Source organism: Berghia stephanieae, chromosome 5, assembly GCF_034508935.2.
Source record: "Berghia stephanieae isolate SIO BIC M18660-M18661 chromosome 5, UCSD_Bste_1.3, whole genome shotgun sequence".
Lineage (NCBI taxonomy): Eukaryota > Metazoa > Mollusca > Gastropoda > Nudibranchia > Aeolidiidae > Berghia > Berghia stephanieae.
The window spans coordinates 20,440,069-20,461,756 of record NC_088364.1 but is presented as its reverse complement, the minus strand read 5'-3'; the positions used below and the strand labels follow the sequence as shown (position 1 = coordinate 20,461,756).

Here is a 21,688-nt window from a genome sequence, read left to right as displayed (position 1 = left end):
AAACATTCCGCTGAAAACCCCAAACCCCTTGACTGGCCCATAGCGCTACCTCTACAAGCACCTTTCACTGAACATCTTTACTCATTGATTTGTCAGTTTTAATGGTGTCTTTAATCAAGCACTCTTTAAAACCATGTTAATTTACAGATTTGTTTTTGGGGTGAACAAAATAAGAAAATCTAAATCAAATTTTATTATGATACGTGAGCTTTTATATAGCGCAATATCCACTAAACGTGCTCAAAGCGCTTTACCAACGGCAACACATAGCATGTAGAACGAGACCTGATGTCTGTTAGGCGATATTACAATTTTTTTCCGACAGAGACAATACTGTTAACGGCCAGGTACTCATTTTACACCTGAGTACAGTGAGAGAATGTGAGTAAAGAGCCTTTTCCAAGGACTCAACTATGCGCTGAGTGAAGCTTGAACCCAGGACCTTCTGATCAGAAAGCGAGTGTCATACCACAAGACCACAAAGCTGTACTGAACACATTACACTTTTTAAAAATAAATATCATCTAAACCAAAAATAAGGTTAGACGTAACGATTGTGCCAATTTTGGATAATAAAAATAAGTATTAATTATAATAATTATGAAGGTAAAAAGTTACTTGATTATAAGTTAAATTTGTTTAGATGGCAAGTCTGTATTCAACATACCACAGTGCATCCATTGTTCATATTGTGGATGTCTCTGTGACTATGGCAACAAAAGTCCACAACTGCTGTCACACCAGAGAAAGGACGTCCAGGTTGATAACCCAAGCGACAATCATCAGCATGCTCTTCGAATTGAACCTATGGAACAACAATGACAATGAACGATGATGCATAGTGATAACGATGATGATGAAGGGTAATGATGTTTACAGGTTCCACAGTTCAAATAATTTATAAGAAAAATGCACAGACCAAAATGAAATTAAAAACTGGTTGCTTTTATTGATTGATTTTATTATTTTGTCATTTCATTTCAATCTGAAAAGATGCTTGTGAGTGAATTATTCTAACACTACTTCACTTTTGTCCGAGCCATCCTTTTGCAACCCCCTCGCCCCACTTTTAGTAGCAAAAGAGACCCAATTGAGGAGGAATACTCAGGGTACAGTTGATAATGTGCTTCATAAGAATAATAACCCAACAATACAACAGGTTCTACCTGATTTCTGAAAGCATCAGGAGCAAGAGCCTTGTACAAAGGGGCCACATCTGTAGCAAGGTTCTGAAGTTCATCCTCGAGTTCATTCTCCTGAAATAGGCAATAAGTGTAAGACGGCAATCAAATCAATATTTATAGATGACGTCAGTGGAATAAATTTCACTTTAGATAATGAGATCAAAGAAGAAAAAAAAAAAAAGACTGCGTCCACAACAGTGAGAAAAAACAAAAAGCCAAAAACATTGCAACGTAGATTTTTTGTGGGTATTTTTAAAAAATTGTACGTATCACACTTGGAGAAATCATTGAATTCTCAATCACAAATACAGAACACAGTACATGCATTAACAAACCTCCACATCAACAACATAAAATACACAATCACGCATACACACTCACACACACACACACAAAGATAAAACAATTCCTTTGAAAACTTCTCAATAGTATGCATTAACCAAGGCAATGGGTGGGAAATATCTTGTTTCAACACTGTTGTCAGAGGACCAGTTTTATTTTTTCAATGTTGCCTTTATTTTCATCATGTTTAAGGGGACTCAACTGCCCAGAAAACAAAACAAAACAATCTGATTGAACTCAGTCCATGTCACTTTGGGAAAAATCAGTTTCCAAATCACCACCACTCTTAGACGTTCAGAGGCGTGTAATGAAAACTAAAAGAATGGAGATAAAATGGTGAACGAAAAATCAAATGACCCCTACAATAATAAACTTGCCAGTAAAACTTACCTTGGCTGAATCGTTCAGTTTGAACTTGCGTGCTGATAGACTCCTTGCAAATTTACATCCATTGTAGTACATACTCCAGGAACATCCAAAAGAGAAGGAGGCTCCTCTCCTCAGCAAGTCAATTCCTTGGCATGCACATGTCTTCCTGAATGGTTTTAGACAATTCAGAGATTTTAAGTATACTGATAAAAGCTTATTCTATGATCAGAAGCCATGCACGTCTTTTAAACAATCCTCAATTACTCAATAGATGTAAAAATTCTGCTACTTAGTTTTAATTATGAGGTAAAAGGAGATGAATCTGGGCATGAAACAGTCTTCATGATTTGTTTATTAAAGTAGAGTCTTTTGACATTGGAAATTGCTGTTTTCATATAATGGTGTCATAATTCATAGTCTGAAATTGTCGAACTGTTACAACTAGAACTTAATGGCATTCTCACAAAATTGATTCACATTTGCAGAGTAAACCATAATTAAAACTTTTACCTTATAATATTTACATTGATTCGACAAAAAAGGGGTCACTGTGGATATCATCAAAAACATAAAATTCTGACTCTCCTTCTCTTTTTTCTTCTTTTCAAACTGGTAGATTTAATCAGATTTCAAGACTAAGACACTCAAACTAATATTTTTTAAAATCATGAACACAAAATAAGACAAAAGCCTCAGCTAAGACGTACCAGAAATCAATATATCATACTTTTGTTCCTTAAATAATCATCAATTTAGAAAAATGTAAAAAAAACAAAACAAACTCACTTTTCATTGAGGCCGCACCTCCTGTCAGTCTCCAACCCGTGTTTGGGAAGAGTTTCAGTGAGAGAGCTATACAGCAAGTCAGCTTGTTCAGTAGCTACTCCCTCCCATGCCACAATGACGACGATTATGACAGCTGAATCACAGAAATGACCAGGCCGCTGTCTCACAATGCACAGATACTTTTCTTCCGGGCCAGATCGACGGATTATCTTTTAAAAGAATTTTTAAAAGAAATGTTAATAAATTCCAGTCGAAAAAAAAAGACAAATATTTAACAAAGTTTTTACTCAGAGAACAACATTAATGTTTAATTTCCTAAACCTTTTCAACTTAATTACTAAATTGTAAAGTTTAAGAAGAGGTGGAAATATACAAGACATAAGCTGAGGAAAACAACCAGTAATGATTGTGCAATGACAATGGTGAGAAAAAGGCAAATACCAAAACTGTTGAGACGGGGTCGAATCTGACTTTTATAAACGTATGTAGTTGGAGCTTTTCAAAATTGGCAATAATAGTTCATAACATTTTTGGTTCTATGAAGACGTCAAAATATAACAAGCCAAAAATTCCTTATCAAGAAACTGTAAAGCTAGACAATCATTCTTAATCTGGTTTGCTAAATAATAAATCAATAATCAATGCCATTTCCTTCTTTTAAAAATCTTTCTTAGTTAAGTAAAACAATTTAATTACATCTGCTGTTATGAAAGCTTTAAGAGATAATTATGCATATAACTTTTGTGAGTAAGTAAGAAATCAAAGGGGAGCTAGCAGCATATGAAAAATTTATAGACTAGGAATTACCCATTTAGGGACTGGACAACCTCGTCTGCTTTTCCCTTCTTTACCGGTGTAGATTACTTTCTCTATCCTGATTGCAGGGCCTACGATACCAGTTCTACAAGGAGAAAAACATTAAATAAATAAATAAAAAATCATTAGTTACTAGAATGAACAGTAGGCACCAATGACTAAAAACATTTTGGTAGTCTAAAACAACAACCCAAAAAAACAAAAAAACAAACAAAAAAAAAAAAACAAAAGAGGGAAAAATAAATAAATAAGACCCAGATAAAAAAACAAACAAACACAAAATGATACCATTCGAAAATAAGATATATACATTTTTCTTTCCTGAATTTATTTCTTTTAATATATTTTTTTATTTTAAAAAACCCACTCAAACGAAAACAAAAACAACAAAATTTTTTTTTTAAACAACAAACAAAATAAAACAAAACAAAAAACAAATAGCAGACGGTTTTTTAAAACTGTTAAAGAACATTAATTGACAAACAGCTAAATCTTTACAAATATTAATCATTACCTAGAAATACACCACAACAATCTTTAACAAGTAACATTTTATTTACTAACTGCAAATTTTTACATCAAAAGAGTATTGACCAAAACAATCAAGTACATTTTAGTCTGAGGTAAATTAAAGACAAAATATGGTGATATTTCCTGCAAATGGATTTAATTTGAGTTCATTAAACTTTATTCTAAGGGTCTTAATGAATTTTTTTTAATGTCCTGGTCTCTGTGAAGTTGCAAGATTAAAAAAAAAACACTTTGAATTAGAAATTTCGCTATTAGATTTTTATTTTTTTTTAAATGTCCCAAATCTCTCCTCTCTCCCACCCGCTATTGCCTATATTGTGATAACATTTTTGTCCCTATATATATAAAAAAAATAAATAAATAAATAGATACATAAATAAAATAAAGATACTCTGTTATATTAAATGTCTATGTCTATAAGCAATGCCTTCAGGAATCATGCTGAGTGTGTTTATAGCTCATCTGTGCTTATAGGCGGATTCTGATTTTGTGTGCTAAGTCAATGATCCTAAAATCTAAATATTCAAAATATGTTTTCCTCCTGGGTTTTTATAAATAAATGCACTGAGTTGCATGCCTGAAAATATCACTGGCTCAATTAAAAGTCATTTAAATTATTTTTTTTTTAGGGTTGCCTTTTTTAGCCCAATGATTTCTCTGTCACATTATGTAACATTATACCATAAGTTTGAAACATGGGATTAATAAGCTTGTAATTCGTTGCTATCTAATTATTGTCTGAATACTGAAAACTGGTCCCACATCTATTCTCACCAATTTAGTTAAAGGTAAAGTTAAATTGTTTGATAGCTTCTATCTTTAACTTTGAGGCGCTAAATTTTCTCTCATCTCCCTACTCCTCCTCCTCTTTTTCTTTTTTTTTTTTTTCTTATTCATCTCCTCCTCCTTCCTCTTCTCCTCTTTCCTTAAATCTTCTCTTCTTTCTTGAATCTCCTCCTCCTCTTCCCTTTTTCCCTCTTACTCCTCTACCCAACTCGGCCTCTTGCATCACTCCCATGTACAGCAGCGAATTCCACCCCGACAACCATTTTAACATTAAAAACTTGGTTAGAATAATGAGCATGCTTATAAGAGGAGAACATTTGGGTGAGCATGCTTAAAAAGGGGTAAATTTACATAGTAAAAAATTCTGTTTCATGCCTTAAGCATGCCTATTGTTGGATTGGGCTCAAAGGCGGAGTGCTTATAAATGAAGACCCCTATAAGACATTTTTAATTCCACCACATACATATTTAACTGGTTAATGACGCGATTCTCACCTTTGCTCCATGATTTTTCTGATGCCCAAAACATCTTTAGCAGCCCCAAGCTGGGTATAATAGGGGCCTTCTGTAGACTCTGATGGCACATCTATAATGAATTTTTTTTTTTTTTGGGGAGGAATGGTAGGTGGGGGTTAAACATGTTTCATGGAATTTAAACAATGCAATGTTGAAATTGTACATAAAACAATAACATTTTTTAGTCATTTCCATTCATCCAGAAAAACACAAACAACAGGAAAAAACTAAAACAAAACAAAAACAAACAAAGAAAAAGAAAGAAAAGAAAAAAATTAATATGAAAAACAAAATATAATAGGATGGTATTTTTTAAAAACCATAAATGAAAACCTGTGTGAAAGGATAGCAAAGCAATCGTCACTATATTCAAACAACGTTTTCGTGAAATTGAATTACCATCTAATTATCACTTAAAGGTGAAAGGTTTTTGGGTTGTTAACCAATAAAGTTAACAGCTATTTTTTCATGTACAATTTGAAGCTTTACAACATAATTGCTTTTATTTGACAGTAAAAGCTGGAAGCAAATCCCTATTGCTCTTTGACTATAATATTTGAATCACGTCATTTCAATTTTTTCTTATTTTTTCTCTCTTCTTTTTTCGCAAAAAAAAAAGAAGAGTAATAAATAAATAAATAAATAAATAAATAAATAAATAAATAAATAAATAAATAAATAAAAATAAATAAAATAACATTTTTTGAAAGTGGCAATATATAACGGGATTCTAAACCAATTTGGCCCATTCAATGGATTCAGAGAAGTATGGTAAGATTGGCAAACAATAAAAGCTCTTGCTTAAATCCTATTGCAAACTGACAATTTCTTCCACACCACAATATATATTGATCCAACAACTTACTTGGACCCAGACAATTGCAGTCTGGTACCTCCACTTGATTGTTGACCAGCCTGTCCACCAAACTACTGTTTTCGAATTTAACATGGCCGGCATCTGCCGCAGTGTTCACCCCATTGACGTTGTACAAAACCTTAGGAGGAACTCTTGCTGATGCATCAGGCTGACAACCAAAGGACAGACCATTCATCTTGTTATTCTTTTTATCTTGCAAGGAAGGCTTCATATGTGTCACTGATGTTAAATGTGTGAGTTTCTTTTTCTTTTTATGAAATGGTAATGGTAGAGGTGATTTGAAAGAAGTATTTATAGACAAATGCTTGGGAGGTCTACCACGCCTTCTTTTTAAATGACCGATACTGTTATTGTTGTTGCTGATGGTGGCCGTCATCGTGGTGGTATTCTTTTTCCTGTTTTTATGAATTGGAGTGTTAAACTTGTTTGAAGGCGGATTGACTGGGAGCTTGTTGTAGTTGTGTTCCAAAGGAGGGGGTGACATTACCTGATGGGGTTTGATTTCTGATACATTGGTTGCCTGTAAACCAAGGGTATTATTTGATTTAGATTCATTCATGCTGAGGGATTGATGACTAGGCACATTGGAATTGGTTGGTGCTAAGGAGGGAGACGTGAACTGAGGTGTTGAAAGATGATGTGAATTATTTTTTGTAGAAGGGGCACTAAAATTTGTATTTGTTACATTTCCTTCATGATGATAAGGATGTCTCGGAGATAGTGACAGATTGATTTGCAAATTATCTGTATGCTGACTTTGTGGTGCAATATTTCCCTCTGTAATTTGAGTTGCAACTTTTGACTCATGACTTTTTATGGTGTGCACCTCATCCTTTCTTACTTTCCCATAAAATTCACTGCCGCTGACAGTGCTTTCTTTCCATGATTTCAGATTAAGATCACTGCTTGAACCAATCAAAGGAGCATTCGGAAGGGAAAAATGATTGTCATACATTGATGCTGGGCACTGTACATTTTTTGTCATCGTTGTCTGTGACATTGCCCTTGAAGGGCAAACAGAATTAGGTGATAGATGTGGATTTGATATTTTCGTTGTAGCTGTTGAATTGGGATAGAACGGAGGTTTTGCAGAACACGTATTTTGTGATTGTTGATTCACTGACAAATGAGAATTGTTACTGACCACTGTTTGATTATCCAAGACTTTTTGATGTTGTTGGTACAAGTTTGATTTCATCATATTATTGTCATTGTGATAATGATTTTGATAAGGCATTCCAGTTCGGTAGTAGTCGTGTTCAAGATTGACCATGTGGACAGGAGGCAAAGGATTATTTGTAAGAAAAGTATGCTGGGTTTGTTTGGACATACAAAATTGAGACTGAGCTGAAGGCGCATATGGTTGTTGCATATTATTATTATTCCTATCACTGAACATGGTTCCATATGGATATTGGTTATTGTTTCCATTTCCATGACCCACAATGTAATTATTCCTTTCTGGATTATTATAATTATCTACAGCATTTGTATTTTGTCTGTGAATTCCATTGTAGGCATTGCCTTGATGTGAAAGATTTGGTAAAGATGAAGAAGACATACTGTTAGAATTTCTGTTCAGTTGATTATGATATTGATATTCAAAATTATTTGATGGCGATTGAACAGGAGGTACTAATCTATTTTGTGAATGAAAATGATTTCTCTGCTCTTTGATAGGGGGTACATAAGGTGGCATGGCCTGCATGTCATGAGAAAAAGGCATAGCACCAGTAGTTTTACTCCTCTTCTTTTTCTTGGTTTTCTTCACGACTGTGTTTGTAGTTTGTGTAACTAGTGCCTCTTTTTCTTTTTCTTGTGCTATTATTTCCAGGATACGATTAGTTTGCTCTGATTTTGCAGTACTTTCTTCAAATATTGGCAGTGTAAAATTGGAAGTGGTATTGCCATCAGTCTTTGATACAAGCGATTGTGTAGATAAGGTGGAAGGTGAACTACCAAAATTATTGGAAGCTAATGACTGATTTTGTGTTGAGAAATGATTTTGCTGATTTTGCAACAGATTGTGAGGCTGGATTCCAAAAGTGTCCTCTAGAAATTCGGATGGAACTTTATTAGGCATGGAAAAATTGGCATGGGAAACAACAGTGGTATTAGTGTGAGTGAATGATACAGATGTCACACTGGTGTTTGCAGATGTTACTGTTGTGGACATAATGTAAAAATCAGGAGCTTTGTTGATGGGCTGGGACGGAATTCCTGTATTTACATTCCCAATAGATGAATAACTCTCGTTTCCTTTAAAGTTTGATAATCCAACATATTGTTTTTGGGAGCCTATTGCTTGAGACATAACCACTCTGTCAGTTCTGACCATACTTTCAGAAGAACCTGTAAAAGTTTTTGTGTTATCATGATGTGGGAAAGAATTTACTGATGGCAATGATTTAGAATTGAAATGATTTCCTGGAGATATTAACGAAACAGATGGTGATGGGAAAGAGTGATACGTTGTAAATCCAGGCCTTGTAGGAGCTTCAGTCTTTACTTGTAACTGTGTTCTGGCATGGCTTGGTGAAAGAATGCCTTTAGAGATTGTGTGAAAGGATGGTAAGGTTGTTTGCAGTGGTAAGGATGCATCATTGTTTGGAGGCTCTTGTGACTGATGGTATCGATGATGATGATGGTGAGCACCTGGACTGGTCACTGCATCAGACAACAAGGATTCGACTTGATTGAGGGAGAGTTGTAACTGATGATTGGAAAGTGAGGAGTCCTGCATAGATTCAAACAGATCAGAAGAGGTTTCTGTCATTGACGCTGGGCTAAAAGGCAAAGCTGCTATGTCTTGATCTAATGCTGACGGAGCATTATCAAGAACTGATTTTTGCTGGGGTTGTAAGTGGTGAGATGGTGATAGAAGGTTGATCTGCAGCTGCTGCTGATGTTGATTGGTAACATTGAAACTGTTATCATGAGGAGGCCAAGACGACGGCTGTTTTTGTAACGTTGAAGAATACATTTCATTCTGCTGTGAATTTTGTGATGAAGTAGATGTTTGTAGATGTATCTGTCTTGCATCTTGATGTTGCTGTGGTATCAACTGCAACTGTTCATACTCAATCCCAGTCTCCATCTGAGAAGGGTAAAGATTTTGTGACAAAACTCCCACAGCATCCTGTGTCAATTCTTCAATGTCTAAGCCAGAATCAAAACTCTGACCATAGCTACCAGGTAAGCTTGACTGTGAACATCTTTGCTGGTTGTTTTGTATGTTGACATAGGCTGGCCCGTGTTCCTGTGTGTTGCAATGATGACGTGTTAAGTTGTCACACACTGATGAGGTTTCATTCTTGTAGGAGCTGCCGGTTGATTGAGCACCGTATTGATCAGACTTGAGGTGCTGTACAGGCTTGTTTCTATTTTTAGCCTGGGTCAATGAGTTGAACGAGGGCAGCGGGGAGAGCAATGGGTGGATTTTCTCATGAGGACTCTGTTCAATGAAATAAATAATAATTATCACTGATGTCATTATCATCACATCATCACCATCACCAGAATCATCATTATCATCTTTTTTTTTTTTATTGTTTATATTATTATTATCATTGCTATGATTGGATTATATATCATAATAACAACAAGTAACATCACCATCATCATCACCACCTTTAATATCATTTTCATGATTATCCAAATGAAAAAATGCGAACAGACGCTGATGATAACGACGAAAAGGAGGAGGTGGACAAACTTATAATCAATAAATTATGTCACTCACTGTGCACAAATGTAACTTATAATATTCATCCTTGCAAATTTGTATGGATTAGAAATATGGATAATTGAATATAGAAACATTTTGACACTTGCATATTTCGGCCATTAAAGGGCTCTTCTACCCCCCCCTTTCCCAAAACGAAAAAAAAAGGCATTAAAACTTAACGAAATTGAAAATTGATGCCAGGCTATATAATTTTAAGGACTTTGATGTCTTATTTAATCCTAATGAGGGCAAATTGTAGATGTTTCAAGTTAACTATATTAACTACGATTTTTATCTCCTAAAAATTACCAATTTTTTAATTATCAAGAAGTTAAAAGAAGAGGCTGAGGGAAACCACGATGGTGATGGACACAAGCGTGACTGACTGGACCAGGCAGTGGTAGATCTTGACCACATAGCCATAGTTTAGGACATCATGTGGGAGGTTACGACTGGTAAGTATGTGTGAGAGAGAGAGAGAGAGAGAGAGAGAGAGAGAGAGAGAGAGAGAGAGAGAGAGAGAGAGAGGGGGGAGGAGGAGGGAGAGAGAGAGAGAGAGAGAGAGAGAGAGAGAGAGAGAGAGAGAGAGAGAGAGAGAGAGAGAGAGAGAGAAGGGGGAGAGAGAATTAGAGAGATACAGATAGCTAGATAGATAGATAGATAGATATTGAATCGTGTTTGATACAAATATGGTACGAAAAGTGTTCGACATGTAGTAATGGAGCGAATTACTATTTAAAATATTTACCACAATGTTTGGGGCAGTCTACATCAATGTTTCAGGCTTAATTTGCCATCTTCAGGACTGAAGAGTCCTGAAGATGGCAAATTAAGCCTGAAACATTGATGTAGACTGCCCCAAACATTGTGGTAAATATTTTAAATAGTAGATAGATAGATAGATAGATAGATAGATAGATAGATAGATAGATAGATAGATAGATAGACAAGATAGATAGATCTATAGACAGATAAAATATATCTGATAGATAGAGAGGGGGAGATGGGGGGTCGAAAACAGGGAAAGGGGGGGGGGAAGATATTGGAATCGTTTGTTTTCGCATCGCACATCTTGATAGTTAAATCGGGCAACATTCGTATGGAAGTCATCTGATTATATCATGCCATTCTGTCAAATTCTCACGTTCTGACTGGCAAAACTATTAAGCATTTAGGGTTTTATATAGAGCGCAATATCCACCACTTCACTTGTCCTAAGCCCCAAACCAACAGCAACGATTTTGTGTAGGACATAATTAAAAGGCCCCATTACAAATTTCCCCTACATAGCTTTGACTTTTCGGGAAGTCAAAATAGCACTGGACCAGTTGAAAATAATAATTCTGATACAATGTGTGATGGTGGTGTGGTGGTGGTGGTGTGATGTTGGTGGTGTGGTGGTGGTCTGATGATGATGCTGGTGGGTTTGTTGATTTGTATGTTTTGCAATCTATTGACTGTTTCTTCCTTGTCTTTCCAGAAGAAGAGATTTTGAAGGACAGATACAACTCTGCTTCCAACCAGATACTCATTTTACACTTAAATATTAAGAAATGATAATGAATAAAAACCCTGTCCCAAAGGATTTAATTTTGCGTCAATCCCAGCGAGACAACAAAAAAGTCTTATAGACTCAAACTAGGGATCTACTAGTCAAAAGGCAAGTGTCATATCGATATACAATAAAGCCGCGCAATTAATAAACCGTGGGCGGAGGATTAACTGGTTCTGTCTTCACTTTTGGCAGATTTTGAGATATATTATAAACGTTACGACCACACCTTAAGTGGCTTCATTCTGACTAAAATTTTGATCAAATCTGAGTATAACCTCATCGGAGTATAACCTCATAAGTTATGTACAAAAGAGTGGCTGAAGTCTACACATCCAGTTATTAACAATAAATAAACTTGAGATCAGTTTTTCTCAATTTGAAGTTTCAAGTTTATTTACTGTTAGTCTTTCGCCAATAAATCACAAAATTTGGATGGCAGCATGCATGAAGGAGAGGGCGATGGGGGGGGGGGGGGGGGGGGTGATAAATGAAATCAATATGGTAAAACTGGAGATGGAACCAGTCTATCAGACGTGAGTGACCCCTTCGCATCAATAGTGTAATATGTAGGAACGAACTTATGAAAATTGAGCTTGGAAGTAATAATACTGGAAAGTAAGTAGCTTTTTGGAGTTAAAGATATAAAACTCATCCCCTTCAATAAGGAATTCAATGTTAAACAGCAGGCTCGTCCCGACATAACACTGGTTAGAGACGATTGGCCACAAATAGAGATTAAAAAAGAGAAAAAAATCATCTTGATACAATTCAATTTTTTTGTTGTTGTCAGCGTCAGCTAGTTGATCATGACAAAATGCTTTCCGTTGTGATATTTTGAAAGAGGACAATCATTCCCATCAACAACGGGACCATTTGTCATAAATTGGTTGGCTGCAATATGGTATTGTGTCTCCAACATAATCATGAAAACACACATAATATAACTTATTTGTTACTATGCTCAATGCATTTCACAGTGCTTCGTTTACCTTTACCACCCCCCCCCCCCCTCCCCAGCAGACGATATGGAACCTCATTTCCAGTCAAAACAATTCACGCCACCAACTTGGCGTTCTTTTAGTTTTAACTCTCTCCTTACCAGTTATTTTCAGAATTTTACCTGCAACTTCATACCCACCCAACACAAAAATAGATTTTTCAAACAGAATAGTAACGAGTACATTCTATATTTTGTTCAGAAAAATGAGCTCTGCAACACAGTGTCCAGTTTTTATGGCTATAGCTATAACAAATGAAAACAGAACATGAAAACTGTTGGTTACATCGTAACGAATGTGGCGATTTTTCCTATAGGTGGTAAGGAGAGGGTTAACACACTTACAATATCCGTGACTACCTATAGCCAGGTGCTAGTTATAATCTGAGTCGAGTGGGGTAAATTGTGTAAAGTGTCTTATCCAAGAACACAACGAAGCGACCGGTTTTTACGATCAATGACAATAACACCCATACGAATACTAACCTCGTTTAAAATAGCTTGATTTTTACAAGATGAAGCCAAAAGTCTAATGTTGCTAAGATCTGAAGATAACTGCAATTAATTCAAATTTTAAGCGTAAATGTAATAAATTTGAGAAATGAACGAAAAAGGAAAAAAAGACACCATAAAAAAAAACAACAAAAAACAACAACAAAAAAAAAAACAAAAAAAAACCCAAAAAAAAAACAAACAAAATTAAATAAATAAATAAATTGACGATTCAGTCCTTGTGTTGCCAGTTTTAGTCACTGGTGTAAATCTTATGTTGCCGCCGAATCGAATTTGTAACATTGTGGCGAATGTATCTCATCAATGTAGATAATAAAATTGGAATAAATTTTATTACTGATCCCATTATAGGCAATGAGGGGAAGGGGGGGGGGGGGGGGGGGGGAAGAAAGAGAATAACAATTGCACAAAATCATAGATCGAGATATTTATACTCATAATAATTGACATTGTGTTTCACTCCTTGCCATGGCACATCGTTTCCTTTGCTCATGTCGGCTTCAGATCATTTTTACTTTTTGGAATGAAAATGGCCCCCTCGGCTTCTTGCAAATTGTCACAATCAGAATACAAAAAGATTAATATAATTTAAATCACAGTAACAGCATACTTTCTGATTCCATTTTTTTCTGAACAGAAAAAAGGATGATTTAAATAAGGACAAGAAAATAAACAGAAAAAAAACCCCGAACAAAACAAACGATCGATGCTATTGATGCCTTTAGCCAAAAAAAAAAAACAAACTCATAACGGATAGAACGTACCAATACACAAAACCATGTGTAACCTCAAACGTTTATAGTTTGATTTATACCATTTAATGAGATCTACTTATAAAAACGGCTGGCTAAAAACAATAATAAGAGCTGAGTGACGTAAATTTCGTTCCATCCAAAGTTGCAATCAGATGACACAAAATAAACGATTAAAAAAGAGAATTTAAAATATACACTTGAAAATTAAACAAAACTCAATAACACCGTATACACGTCTTTAACACATTCGCTTGACACCAATCATGTGAAATAATCACAATGTAAATCTAGGATATCCAGGATAGTTGTGGTTTACCATCAAAATGTAAATCCTAAACAAGTGGGTGGTTAGAGGTTAGAAGCACCTCCAGTGAAGAGAGGTCGGATCGGGACAGACAGTAGCCACTAGACACGCTATATACACATTCAAAAGACAGACAAGTCAGACAGACAGACAACAGCCAGAGCAGACGTCAGGTTAAAGGAGGCCAACAATGGGTCTGGGTTAAAGGAGCATGTGAATCAGGTTGAAAATGTAGGCCACGTTCTGTCTAATAACCCAGACAAACATGCACGAAAGAATGCCGCGTTACCGTTGTTAAAACGAAGTGCAATGCTGAGGCATTTAATCTGCTTGGATAAAATGCAGTTGCTGCCCCTCGGCTGTTGGGAGTTGTTCTTTAAAACGAGATGCACTAAATTACAGGCTATACGAATAAGCGATAAAGGAATATATATATGTCTTCTTTTAAAAGTTCCAACGCGCCAAATGCCACAATAAGTTGCGTCATCTTTTTCGATATCGAAGTTTTTTGGGTGGTGTTACAAAAATGGTAATCTAATTATTTTGATATTTTGCAATTCTATTAATAAAGAATGGTTCTAAAGTAGCTAATAGAAATCTGAAAAAGATATCTTTATAACTTTTTACAATGGAAAGAAATAAATATTGGCGCGTTATTTTGTTTTTGTTTTTGTTGTTTGTTTGTTTTTTGTTGTTGTTGTTTGTTTGTTTGTTTTTTGGGTTGTTTTTTTTTTTTTTTTGGGGGGGGGGGGGGGAAAGGTGACCACCTGCATATATATAATATATATATAATATATATATATATATATATATATATATATATATATATATATATATATATTATATGCAGGTGGTCACCTCCCCCCCAAAAAAAAACAAAACAAAAAACAACCCAAAAAACAAACAAACAAACAACAACAACAAAAAACAAAATAACGCGCCAATATTTATTTCTTTCCATTGTAAAAAGTTATAAAGATATCTTTTTCAGATTTCTATTAGCTACTTTAGAACCATTCTTTATTAATAGAATTGCAAAATATCAAAATAATTAGATTACCATTTTTGTAACACCACCCAAAAAACTTCGATATCGAAAAAGATGACGCAACTTATTGTGGCATTTGGCGCGTTGGAACTTTTAAAAGAAGACACTTGCCTGTAAAACCCTATGCTGATAATCACATAAAACTATTGGAAGAGGGCAATATCTACTAAATGTACCCTAAGCGCTTAACAAGCTACCAACAACACTGTAGGCTACATTTCCATCAGAGACATTGCTGTTACCAGTCAGGCGCTGCTAATTTTACACCATGAGAAAATGCGAGTAAAGGCCCTTTTCCAAAAACTCAACTTTGCGCCGCCCACGGCGGAACTCAAACGGCTGAAAGCCGAATGTCATGCCACCGGACTAAACATCCGCACTAAGGAAGCATTTCGTAGTTTATCTCAATTATCAAAAACCATACGACGGAGCATATCCCTAGATTCCTATTCTTTTATTCCTTTCCATTCCCTCTATCGTTCCCCTGAAAGAGAAGTTTTTAGAATATGTCAACGTATATTATTATCTTTATCTTTGTGTGGACCGTAGTTTCCAGAACGTGTAGTCCCGTCGCAAGCACCGTAAAACCTTTAACACACTAACTGTTTAGTTTGGAGTTGTCTATGAGTTATGAGGATTTCGTGGCAAAGCTGTACGTTGTCTCTTCTTGTAACAAAGTCATAAAATGTTGATTGTGGTCAATGACAAGATGGATGGATAATGATCGCAAAAACCTTGATTCCAGCACTGCCGTGCTCTGAAAAACAAAGCACAACACATTTCAAATATTTTGACCAGAAAACTCCTCCTTCAAATATCGATCGATTAAAATGAGCATCTTGTCAAAAACCCAGGAAGTCCCAGGTTTGAGATATTTTGTTTCTGATAAGCTGATGGTGTTTTAATTGAGATATTTGAATGACAAGTCGCCTGGCCAAAATGACAAAAATGTTTTTTTTTGTTCAGAGTACGACAGAGCATTGTGTAGCAATGACAATGAAAATTTTTGTTTTCTATTTTTGTAGGAAATACTACTCTTAAATCAAAGCCCTATCCCCACTGAGTAAAAATCTTTTTGAATTTTGAAAATCCATTAATATATAACAAAGTTATGCAGTTTCAAAGATGTCATTTATTTGGATGACTCACAAAGAGAAAAAAATACGGAAAATATGGGACGCTTTTTCTGCGTTTTATTCTGGTTTGTGCCTGTATCTCGCTTAATACGTGGAATTAGATATTAAAACTTGGCAATTTTATGGCAAAATTATCAGAAAATATGATGAAGACATCAGAAGAGTTCTAACTTGTATAGTTTTAGAGCTTTATGTCTAGGGTCAACTATAAATTTTTAAAAAAATATACATAATATTGATCATTTGGAACTTTTCCGAAGTGTAATCTTGTGTCTACAACCCATACAAATGACACGGAAAACGCCTGCTGAATTATTATCAATCAGTCCCGTGAGACCATGGCTTATGTTAGTTCTAGTATTTATTTGAGAGAGAGAGAGAGAGAGAGAGAGAGAGAGAGAGAGAGAGAGAGAGAGAGAGAGAGAGAGAGAGAGAGAGAGAGAGAGAGAGAAAGTGTTAATCTACTATCCCTATGACATAACAATGAAACTTACTTTTTAAAAAGCGCGCGAGGATTTGTGTCATCCGTCGTCGCGAACAAGGTTGCCAGATGGCCACGTGTGTGGCCAGATATATAATTTTGTTTCTTTTTTTTTTACATTTTATTCATCTATGTTTGTCTCAGTGGCATTTATCCTAGTCTATTCAATTTTCTGTTTGTTAAAATTTAGTTCATTTTAAGTGGGCCAGTCTTAATATTGAAAGCCATACGATTTTCTATTTAGCTACTTTTGAAGTCGAATTTGGTCAGGTTAAAGTCTGGCCACCTGGCAGCCTTGCCTCGCTCACGTCATTTTCGTGTCGCGCGATGGTGGAGCAAAATGGCCGTCTCCATATTTTCACTCATTGAAATGCAAATTGGGTTGATGTTTTGTGAGAATACGGGAAAAGTACTTATCATAATCGAATGAAATTTGAAATATAAATGGAAGAAATGTGCATATATAACCTTATGAGCGACAAAATCTCTCCTCTCTGTAGTTTTAGAAATATTGTACTTCAAAGAGTAAAAATCTATTTTTAACGGTCTTCTGGTAATCGTACGAGTTTTGTGGCTTGACATAATCTAAAATGACCTCTTTTCTAACTGTGTGCCAACTTTCAGTCATATTCAATTATAAACAGCGTCGTAATTAATTTTTAAAAATAGCATGTACGAAACGGCTTCGTCCCATATTTTGTCGCGAATTTGGGCACTTCGTGAGCGAAAAAGAGGCCCAAAGATTTGTGCGGGATAGTCATTGCTACATTGTGTCAATGAGTGAGACACCTTACACGTTTTACTCAACTCAGGTGGGAATTACGTGTAGTAACGGATTGTTCTAATTGTCAACTTGCATCCTATAATATAGAAAATCATTTTCGTATGACCAACTGATATGATAAAACAGCATTGGAAAGCGTTATAAAATATGCTATGGTGAAACCGTGGAAAAGAGCAACAAACATTTACCAATAGTATTGAACAAAAACAAATATAACAGCGTAAAAAAAAAAGAGAACAAAATATCGACCATGAGATATGTCAGGTTCAAAACCTTTATCCAAACAACTTTACCGTTATAATTCTATTGCTTTTGTTGTTGGTTGAAGATGGGTTTTGAGCCCAAAATAATCTGTTTTATTCATTTGTGCTCAATATTTTTTACAGTCCGGAGCTTTTAGCAGAGACTCCTACCCCCCCCCCCCCCCCCCAATTGTCCCAAAGAGAGATTGGAATGCATAAAAAGCGGAATTTGAGACCAAAACGCGGAATCAACTTATACTGTTATTGTCTATGACATGCTTTGCTGCAGATAATGTAATAGACAATCCAAAAAGTACCCAAATGATAAAATGTGTTAAAATGTGCAGATTGTTTAAAGACTGAAAAGGGGGTCAAATAATAATAGAAGACGTAGGCCCACACGCACATACATGAACACAAATACACACGGCCAAAATTATATAGAGAAAATAGTACTCAATAATATTGTCGACTGTGCTCAATAATACTACCAATTGGAGCCAACATTAAATATTACCTAGGTCATTGAGCTCACATATAATTGGAGCCAACATAATAATAATATTTCGGCCATTGACCCTCCTCCCCCTCTAAAATACAATATTATCTGACATCAACTGCACACACTATGAAGGGACTAATCAGACACACAAAATGTGTTGATTGACCATCGAGGATGACCATTTTTTAAAAACATTTTTTTTTTTACTAGACATTATTAAAAAAAAAAAACTCGATTGAAATGGGGAATTTTTGCCTTGAATGCGGAATCGCGACCAATTAAGCAGAATGATTCCACACGTAAAGCGGAAGGGTAGGAGCATCTGGATGTTAGTAGTTAGTTAATATTCATTATGAACATTTGCAAATTTATTGTTTCATTTATTATTATTTATATTGAGCTTTTTTTATATAGTGCAATATCCACTAAATGTGCTCAAAGCGCTTTACAAGGGATCCCTGGCCAATAGAAACATTTAACATGTAGGACGAGACATGACGCGTTTTAGGCGATATTACAAAAAAAAATTTCGGACAGAGACAACGCTGTTAACGACCAGGTACTCTTTTTACACCTGGGTACGGTGAGAGAATGTGAGTAAAGCGCCTTCTCCAAGGACTCAACGATGCGCCGAGCGAGGCTCAAACCCAGGACCTTTCGATCCGATAGCGAGTGTCATACCACTAGACCACATAGCCACACATCGCGAAATTGGCATAATATGGTCTATCTAAATTGCGAAGATATTAAATTTGTCGACAGAGTACAAGTACAAGACCAAAGCATAATTTGAGCTCATGTATTTCGCAGTTGTTTTCCGTTGAGAAAAAAACATGATATTATGGTCCATGTCTGTAGTTTATCTCATAATACAAGGAGGCTTTAAATACATGTATCGCATGTCGAATCATAGTCACATGACGAGCAGGTGGCTGAGGCAATTTTTTCTTCCCCTGCCCTCTCCACTCTCCACCCACCTTTTCATGTTCTTGAGTTGATCAGAGATAGAAACAAAATAATGTACAGAGAGAGAGAGAGATAGATAGAGAGAGAGAGAGAGAGAGAGAGAGAGAGAGAGAGAGAGAGAGAGAGAGAGAGAGAGAGAGAGAGAGAGCCGTCACGGGTAACTTAAAAATTATGCAAATATAATTGATAGTGATTAAATTACAGCAATTGAAGATGCATAATAACTTTTCTCTGCTCTAGGATGTTTGATAATGCACAAGTCAATCAAAATTCCGAGGAGAAAAAAAAAAAAAAAAAAAAAAAAAAAAAAAAAAAAAAAAAAAAAAAACAACAACAACAAAACAAAATAAAAATAATTTAAAAATACAAACATTTAAAAAAATCAATCAATGAAAACGATCCTCATCTTGTTAAAAACTCCCAAACCTGCGACTTCGGCCAATTTTTTTAAAATGTATCTTTTCACAGCACGGCAGTATTCACGTTCCATTCCACCCCCAACAACACGAATTATGTTTGCGTAGATCGTACGTAGTCTCCAGTCTTCATTCATTAAGCAGTTCTAATAATAATTATTGTTACAAGCTGAATGATAGATGATAAGATAACAAGCATCCATGAGATCCCCCCCCCCCTTTAAAAAAAACAAAAAAACAAAAAACAAACAAAAACCAATAGCATTGCCTACTAATACCGCTTGGTTAAAATGAGTCACAAATTATGAACAACCAAAAGAATGTTTTAAAAAAAAACCCGGAAAAAAACATAATGAAAACAAAACAAAACAACGTAGCCTATGCTTTCAAATTCAACAGTCTGTAACACAACAGAAAACGATTCGCTTGAGAAGATGGTTACTCATTTTGTTTTATTCATGCTGAATCGTAAATCAAATAATGAATCGCTTTTGCAAAATGAAAGAGATCGACTCTTGTTTTCAGTACGGACGTGTTTATTAACAAAAATTGACTGTCGTACTCTGGAAAAACGTCCTATTTAAAAATTTGGCCAGATAACTCTTCCTTCAAATATCGACCGATTTAAACGGCACTCATCTTGGCAAAAACTCTCAAACCTGGGAATATGGAAGGCCACTGCGAGGTCTCGGATTTAAGAGTTTTTGCCAAGATTTTGGGTCATTTAAATCAATCGATATTTTGAAGTCCACGAGTTTTCTGGCCATTTTTTTTTTAATGCGCGTCTTTCCAGAGTACTGGTTAAAGTGGGTGTGAGAATTGCGAGAACGGAGAGCAGTAGATAGTTCAATGCGTGCACTGCATTCGTGTCATCTTTAGGATTATCCTCATTATCGGCTAATGACGGGATTTACGGTCGGTGAATCGAACGAACTCCCGTGGAATGTGGCGAGACACCCGCTTTGTGGTAAAACGGAGTTGATTAAAAAAAAAAAATAAATCTATAGTGATAGTAACATTTTTAAAATTAATATTCTCGCCCCCATCTTCAGACCCCCCCCCCCCCCCTTCTTCCTCCGCCCTACATAATATGCCTACAATCTAAGACGCGCGAGGATGATCTCGTCAAAGCTTAATTTTATGGGCGGTTTTACGGATACAATTGGGTTATCCCATATTTGTTCAAAACTTAAATATTCCGTTCCTCAAACTCAAATGCATTTTATTTTATTGTCCAACTTTTTAAAAATGGCCAAGCCAAGTTACGTTCTGCACACAATTTCATGTTTCCTGTTAACCCTTTTAGTCGTCGTGCACATATTTGCAGGTCTGATAACCGAACGCAATTATGGGCTTGGTTTAACCAACACTGTTTAAATGGACAATATTTTGCGTTGGTTTGAAAGTGGTTCCGCTACAAAAATGAGCACATAACAATTTGGGTTATCAGACCTGCTAAGAAGTGACATCGCTTTAAGTATTAAAACAAAAACAAAAAAAGAATTATCTTTAAGCAAATAATATATATATATATATATATATATATATATATATATATATATATATATATATATATATATATATATATATATATATATATATATATTATATATATATTATTTATTATATTTTTTAATTTTAAAAAAAATTTTATTTTGTTTTGTTGTTTTTTTTAACGGCGTCGAAGTAGGTGGGAAAACCTTTTTACAATGCAGCTCTCTAAACCGATCAATTTCAACAGCCATGTCAATGGAGACAGCCCAGTGAGGGTCCCCCATTCGCCACGAGAGCCTCACAAGACAAGGGACTGGTTTCGATCAAATACTGAGCAAACTACATCTTTTGTTCTGTCCATCTAAGCCATCTAGATAGATTGAATTACTGGGATTGTTAAAATCTGGCGAAAAGTACTTCATATGCCCGATTAACAGAAACATATATTCAGAAAAGAAATGATTGCAAGCATTAAGTAACAAATTTAACAGCAAGCACTCTAGAGAAAATTCCACAACAATATGAATCCTCACCTCACCCCCCCCCCCCCACACACACACA

At 35.4% G+C, this 21,688-nt stretch overlaps 1 protein-coding gene across 1 annotated transcript in view; it reads right to left on the bottom strand.

The window, feature by feature from the left end:
• Nucleotides 1–21,688, bottom strand: part of LOC144972575 (uncharacterized) — a 41,669-nt gene that overhangs the window by 5,838 nt on the left and 14,143 nt on the right. The window contains exons 3-9 of the mRNA XM_078913947.1: nucleotides 6,196–9,661; nucleotides 5,310–5,400; nucleotides 3,489–3,582; nucleotides 2,682–2,890; nucleotides 1,917–2,061; nucleotides 1,167–1,256; nucleotides 668–805 (exon numbers count right to left, since the gene is read on the bottom strand). Of these exons, the coding sequence (XP_078770073.1) occupies nucleotides 668–805; nucleotides 1,167–1,256; nucleotides 1,917–2,061; nucleotides 2,682–2,890; nucleotides 3,489–3,582; nucleotides 5,310–5,400; nucleotides 6,196–9,661 (4,233 nt within the window). The remainder of the gene's footprint in view (nucleotides 1–667; nucleotides 806–1,166; nucleotides 1,257–1,916; nucleotides 2,062–2,681; nucleotides 2,891–3,488; nucleotides 3,583–5,309; nucleotides 5,401–6,195; nucleotides 9,662–21,688) is intronic.